This window comes from Oncorhynchus gorbuscha, linkage group LG04 (assembly GCF_021184085.1).
Source record: "Oncorhynchus gorbuscha isolate QuinsamMale2020 ecotype Even-year linkage group LG04, OgorEven_v1.0, whole genome shotgun sequence".
Lineage (NCBI taxonomy): Eukaryota > Metazoa > Chordata > Actinopteri > Salmoniformes > Salmonidae > Oncorhynchus > Oncorhynchus gorbuscha.
This window is the reverse complement of record NC_060176.1, coordinates 11637036-11644615: the sequence shown is the minus strand read 5'-3', so window position 1 is coordinate 11644615 and position 7580 is coordinate 11637036. Positions and strand designations below refer to the sequence as shown.

Sequence of the window (7580 nt, the reverse complement as noted above, 5' to 3'; positions counted from 1 at the left end):
ACAGTGGTGCTGAGTGCTCAAAGCAAGAATGTCCAGTACTCACCACGAGACAGGGTAACATTAGCGATGACTAATGTAAGAGTTCTACATTATTTATAGTGGAATCCAGATACAAAATGATAGGAACTGTGACTAATACAAGTCTGCCTTTCCTCTTGTCCCAACGTTGTTGACAGCGGTAACACCTACAGCTTGTAAGATGACACCAGCAGCTTTCACAAGGCGCACAGGGGTGTTTCATTGAGGAGTGGCGGTAGCCTACGTTCTTATTGTACATTTTCCATTTAGCGGACCTGAGAAGATAACCTGTATGTGATGTTTGGTGCTGCTGTGCCGACATCCATACTTATTAAGTTATTAAGTCTCTTTGTTGATTCTTACTGGGGGGATTTATTGAACAGTTTTACTTACTCATTGACACTGTAAGTATTTACTTTATAAAGTATTATTCCTATGCAGAAAGTTGATGAAGATATTCTGAATATTTAATAATGAAGGTCATTGATGAGGATGGTGATGGTGATGGCTGTACATGATTAATAAATAGCCTGTGTTTTTTTGTTTAGTTTGACCACTATCTCCAGTAATTGTATTTTCTACTATTCACCACTAGGCCTACTAGAAAAAACAGTTATTGACTTTGTGACTTGGTATCTAAAAAGGGAAGCTATAGATAAAATGTATGTATTTTACAAAATGCATTAGTTTATCATTGAAATATCAGTGAAATAATGACGATTTCAAGCTGTATGTGATACATCCTAAGTAATAGATGGTAACCCAACAGCTGCATTGCCAAACCTTAATATTCATTTTGAACCTGAATATATAAAAAAACGATATAATATATTTTCATATATAAAAAAATATAATACATTTTTTTAACTTAATAAGTATGGATGTGCCTAAAATTGTACTCAATGAACAGCTTGTGCTGTGGTCACTGTTTATTTGATAAATGTCTCCTAAGAACCATCCATGCTAAAATTCCTTTTTTTCTGTTTGATTATAGTGGCCTACTAAAAAGAATGTCCAGTGGAATTCTAGAGTAAAGCCCCGTTGTTCAAGGTGTATAAACAGCAATGGGCAATTGACCTTACAATCCTATATGCCGGTCTGGGGTTTATTTAGTCTGGAACCAGCTGAGACAGAGCCATGTACCGGGCCTGGAGCCCAGCAAGATGTAGTCTACCTACCCTCCAACCAACCCTTTGAATATCTGTGTTCAGTAGGGTCGCATTACCCCAGTTAAACTGTTTTGATCTGAGACTTGATAATTGGGGACACCAGATCTCTGTTCAAATGCTGTTTCAGAATGGTGTAGCTTCCAGCAATGCTGTTGGACATCAAATTGAAATTGCCCATCTTTTTCTTCTCTAAACTGTTCATTCAAACTGTTTGGAAAACTGATATTTAGATCAGGGGAAGTCTCTGAAAGCATCTATAGACATGTGTTCATAGTTGCCACAAAAAGCCTGCTGGAACTAATTGACCACCGTCAATTAGTTCCACTTGACAGTAGTAAAGGGACTCTAAGTACGTACCACAACACAGTGACAAACACTGCTGTTGGCAATTGATTTGTGTCAGGACAAGCCGTTGTCAGTTTGAGGTCTTTTCTGCTCAAACTCTTGAAGCTTGAAAGGAGGTACTATAATTTCAAGATGAAAACATTCTCTCAGCCTGTTGAAAGGACACTTGTTTACCGGTGCCAGATGTGAGACAGCATCAGAGCTGTCAGACCCATCCCCATGACAGAGCCCAGGTTAGGGCCAGCTCGGGCAAAGGGAACAAGACCATCAATCAGTCTTGTCAATTTCAATTTGAATGGCCCACTTTTGCATTACAGGAACATACTAGACATTCTTAAATTTGATATTACCAGAAGAATTCTAAACTTTTTTCCTAAACTTTTCTTTCCGCAGCCCTGGCTTGTCCTGTAGTAGAGGTGTGAATGTGGCACCTGTGTGTTCTGTTAGAGCGTGAGGCTCCCAGCCCCGGGCCGGTCAGCCTGAAAAACAGTCACATACATGGCAGACATTCCTCCATCTACTCACCTACATTTGAATTTACAAAGCCACCCTACTAAAGTCACTATGACAAACAAAGAGGGACCGTGAGTCTACAAGATCATCAATCTGATCTGTCCATGGTTGAGGGCTTTGTTGGTACATTGACCTACTACTATTTCTATAGGTTGTGTGCTTGCTGCACCATCTAGCCATTCCTCCCCCTTCCTACCTGCCTGGATTCCACACAGCTCCCAGGTCTCCTAGGTGTCTCCCTTAAACTGGGGCTTGTGTTGAGCAAACTATGTAGGCCTTCCTGCCCACCTGAAAAAATACTACAGCCTACTATGGTATAAATACTGTAGTATTGACTGTAGTGTTTTAGCAGACTTTACAGTAGTATTCGTTGTAGTGTATGCTGTGGTATTTACAGTTAACTATAGTACAGTACATTCAGAAAGTATTCAGACCCCTTGACTCTTTCCACATTTTGTTACGTTACAGCCTAAAATTTATTAAATAGTTCCCCCCTCATTAATCTACACACAATACCGAATAATGACAAACCAAAAATTGTTTTTTAGAAATGAGCCACGCTGCACAGCTATTTTCAGGTCTCTCTAGAGATATTTGATTGGGTTCAAGTCCGGGCTCTGGCTGGGCTACTCAAGGACATTCAGAGACTTGTCCCTAAGCCATCCCTGCATTGTCTTGGCTGTTAGCAGTCGTTGTCCTGTTGGACGGTGAACTTTAGCCCCAGTCTGAGGTCATGAGCGCTCTGGAGCAGGATTTCATCTAGGATCTCTCTGTACTTTGCTCCATTTATCTTTCCCTCGATCCTGACTAGTCTTCAAGTCCCTGCCACTGAAAAACATCCCCACAGCATTATTCCGCCACCACCATACTTCACCGTAGGGATGGTGCCAGGTTTTCTCCAGATGTGACGCTTGGAATTCAGCCCAAAGAGTCTTGGTTTCATCAGACCAGAGAATCTAGTTTCTCATGGTCTGAAAGTCCTTTAGGTGCCTTTTGGCAAACTCCAAGCGGGCGGTCATGTGCCTTTTACTGAGGAGTGGCTTCCGTCTACCAATAAAGGCCTGATTGTTGGAGTGCTGCAGCGATGGTTGTCTTTCCTTCTCCACAGAGGAACTCTGGAGCTCTTTCAGAGTGACCATCAAGTTCTTAGTCACCTCCCTGACCAATGCCTTTCTCCCCCGATTGCTCAGTTTGGCTTGGCAGCCAGCTCTAGAAAGAGTCTTGGTAGTTCCAAACTTCTTCCATTTAAGAAGGATGGAGGCCACAGTGTTCCTTCGGACCTTCAATGCTGCAGACATTTTTTGGTACCCTTCCCCAGATCTGTGCGTCAACACAATCCTGTCTCGGAGCTCTACGGACATTTCCTTCGAACTCATGGCTTGGTTTTTGCTCTGACATGCACTGTCAACTTTGAAACCTTATGTAGACAGTTGTATGCCTTTACAAATCATGTCCAATCAATTTAATTTACCACAGGTTGACTCCAATCAAGTTGAAGGATGATCAATTGAAACAGGGTGCACCTGAGCTCAATTTCGAGTCTCATTGCAAAGGGTCTAAATACTTACATATATAAGGTATTTCTGTTGTTTTTAAGTATAAAAAACAGTTTTGCTTTGTCATTATGGAGTATTGTGTGTAGATTGATGTGGGGAAAAATGATTTCATCAATTTTAAAATAAGGTTGTAATTTAACAAAATGTGGAAAAAATCAAGGGGTCTGAATAATCTCTGAAATCACTGCATAAATACTGCAGTAAAAGAGAACTGTAATATGTACTATAGTAATTACTGTAGTGTTTTTGCGGATTGAAGTGTACTGTAGTATTTACTGTGATGTTTTTGAGGACATTACCATAGTATTTACTATAGTGTGTTTGTTTTATTATCTTTGACATAGAAGTGGAGGCTTTCTCCTTTTGGGAAACCTACTAGAGAAATACTGAACGGATAGTTCAGCGCTTATGCTCTTTTCTATAACTTGTAGGGAATACAGTATATGGTCTATACTTTTCATGTATGTTTCTCAATTATGGTTGGGACAAATTGTGATATAGGGAAGGTAATGGGCAGGGTATATGCAAAGTAAATACTGTAGTATTTACTATAGTATTCTATAGTATACTACAAAATTCTATAGTAAGTACTACGCATGATCGAGGGATACTACAGTGTGTAGTATAGTATTCTACAGTATACTACAGTTAATTATAGAATTCAATCGTAAACTAGTATTTTTTCATGTGGGTGCCTATGTGACAACATGACAGCTCCTTTGTCTATATTTGAAGACAATAGGACATTACCTTGAAATTATACTGTTTGTACATGTGTATCCTATCAACAAATGCTATTTTCAGTAGTTAGTGATGGATTCTGTGGGGGTTACATCCCTGTCAGCAGTCAGTATGTTTAACCTTCCAATAGTCTGTGACTTTAAACAGAACTCACATTTTCTTGGCAATTGAAATGAACATCTGAGGTTAAGATGTACATACCACAGAATCTAGGCATCTTATGGTAACACTCCACTCTAGAGTTTGTTGAAGATGACCAGTATATTTTCTTCTGTCTTTCACTGCAACCCCAGTGCATGTGTTCTTTTCTTACCCCTGCAGATTAACTGTGGGGATTACGGGAAGCCAAAGCATGTCTCTGCACGGGGTTGGCCTTTATGATGAATACTTGTCTGGAAAGAGGAGAAATGAGGCATAGAATAGTGCCAGGGGATTGGCTCTTGGCTTTAGATGTTTGTCTATTAAATCCATCCCTGACATCAGTTACACTAACAGTTATGACAAAAGGTTGGTGCGTGTGTGTTCATGTTTGTGGGAAGATTTGTGTGTATGTGGGCTCTGTGTGTGATCTATTGTGTCAGTACATGTATTTTGTATGTTTGTGTGGGTTATTATGTTGCTGTATGTGTATCATCCATGCTTTTGGTTTCCACACTGAAGACCATTACGAGTTACCTGTGCCAAAACCTCCTGCCCGGACCTCCACCAACTCCAGACATTTCCGCTCATGTGGGAGTATGGTGGACAGTCCTCCTACTGTGCTCTGTTGACTCTCAAGGCCCCCCCCCCCCCCGACCTGGCCCACGCTTGGCTCCTGTCTCAGCTGTATGCCTCTGTCCTGGCCCCTGCTCTGGGAGGAGGGTGTGGAGTGCTCCTAGCCCTGGTTAGGGTCAATGAGAGTGTTCCACACCATTCAATTTACTGTCAAATGAACTAGAGGCTAGAGCTTGTTTGAGTTGGGTTGAACTCTTGCTGTAGTAGGTTATTAAAACTTTCAACAGAATGGCTGTCCTGACATATACAACTAGAAATGTACAGAAAATATTGAAACACCAGAGGCTGACAGACAGGTCGATGCCCCTCTGACAAAGAGCTGATTTACAGATAGAAATGTCGCACCACAAATAAGCTCTCCAACTCCCTCCTTTGATGTGACATATTCAAATGTTGCAAATCTAGAAATGTGACAATACAAAATATTTTAAATATGAATTAAATACAACATTAACCGCTTCTTTTCCTCCTGTCCTGCAGGCAAAAGAGGAGGGAACCATGAACAGTCCGGTAGAAACAGAGGACGACCAATACAGTCCAATACATCACACTGGGCTCGGAATATGTTGCCTCCTCAGTCCCAAACAGCACCACGATGGGCCTGGTCTGGAGAGCCCACAGCAGTACACCAAATGGCTCCCCAGCCGCCACGAGGCCAGCCTGCTGCCCATGAGAGAGGACCTGGCTCTCTGGCTCAACATATTTCTAGGTAGGGTGACCGTCACATGATTTTTATGTTGTTACAAAGCACCTGTAACAAACTTGTAACCATCTTGCGGTTTGGGGCTTTTAAAACACTTTTAACAAGGAATGTGTCTGAACTATGACTAAGATAATGTGATGCAATGGTTTCGCTAGATTCTTGTGCAACATAGGCCTATTTTTGTCGTTTCTGAACATCAATACAAATGTCACCCAATGACATTCAGGTTATGCGAGGACATGAAATTGGATCATACTTTTTATATTGGATAAGGGGGATCTTGCTATTAATTGGTGTTCTGAACTGGAAAGGCACACATGAGCCTAAATCCTTGAAATACCCCTGCATGTCTGGTCACTGAAAGGAACCCTGTTAAGATTCCAAGGGAACAATATTGTTGGAAGGAAGTCAGGAAGGGCCTGAACATGTCACAGCCTGTGTGTGTCTGGGTCGGGGAGACGTCTAGATAATATCCATCACTCACACTTAGGGATCGACTTGCAACAATGCAAAGCCACGCATAAGTATTTTCTCGTTCGACAACCAGGAAGTTTGCATGAGAATGAAGTCGTTAATAATAAGGTCCCATTAATAAGGCAAATGTTTCAGTTTAATATGGCATAATAAAAATGCATTACTCCAGATCAACACCCTTATCATTATTCACAAATAATGCCAGAGCAGTATAGTACATCTGTCATCACAGTGAGGGATGACATATAACGCCCTACATGATAAGTATGTAGTCACTATATAGTCACTTTATAGTCACTTATCATGTACAGATCATTTTTTTGAAACAGGGTATAAGTAAATAAAACATTATTATTAGATGTAAAGCACACAGTGATGTAAGACAACTATTTGATGTCAAATGGGCTCCCCTCTCTGTGGCCTGTTTATCATGGTGTTGGTGACTGACGTTTCTCGCCACAGACTCTGGGGTCACGGCTGACAGCCTGATGGACAGGCTGGATAATGGGGTTCTGCTGTGCCAGCTGGCCGAGGAGCTACAGGAGAGGATGATCCAAGCCAGCAATGGCAAGGTAACATACAAACATACATGACCATAGACATCATACATTACATGATCCCAATTAAGAATATCGATCTTTCATCAACTTACTTATGCCATACAGATGTCTATATTTCAGTGGCTCAGTCTTTTTAAAACATTTATTTCACCGTTATTTAACCAGGTAGGCTAGTTGAGAACAAGTTCTCATTTGCAACTGCGACCTGGCCAAGATAAAGCAAAGCAGTTTGACACATACAACAACACAGATTTGCACATGGAATAAACAAACATACAAACAATAATACAGTAGGAAAATAGGCAATAAATATAGGCAATAAAATAGGCAATAAATAGGCCATGGTGGCAAAGTAATTACAATATAGCAAATAAACGCTGGAATGGTAGACTGAGACACTCTGCAATTGAGCCGTCTCTGATGTACGTTTGGTGTATTTTTGTATTATGATGAAACCTAGCCATCACTTGAAAGTAGACAATAAAGGACAGAATGTTTCACTGAGAGTCTCTGGTTTTGAAGTCACCATCTGTGGTTCTCCTCACCCCTTCTCTGCTGCTGCTACTGATACTGACTGAGAACTGCATAATGCAACGCTTCATTGTCATTCTTGAATTGTGTTTACTAGTAACTATTTCCTAAATTTATACCAAAATAACTCAATATTGTTTATAATCTTACACAGAATCTTCCCAAGTGCTGGCTGTTGGAGTTACATTCTATGGTT

At 40.8% G+C, this 7580-nt stretch overlaps 1 protein-coding gene across 1 annotated transcript in view; it reads left to right on the top strand.

Moving 5' to 3' along the window:
- The first annotated feature begins 250 nt into the window (after nt 1-250).
- Nucleotides 251-7580, top strand: part of LOC124033660 (growth arrest-specific protein 2-like) — a 21632-nt gene continuing 14302 nt past the window's right edge. Inside the window, exons 1-3 of the mRNA XM_046345814.1 lie at nt 251-422; nt 5597-5825; nt 6756-6865. Of these exons, the coding sequence (XP_046201770.1) occupies nt 5615-5825; nt 6756-6865 (321 nt within the window). The 5' untranslated portion in view covers nt 251-422; nt 5597-5614. The remainder of the gene's footprint in view (nt 423-5596; nt 5826-6755; nt 6866-7580) is intronic.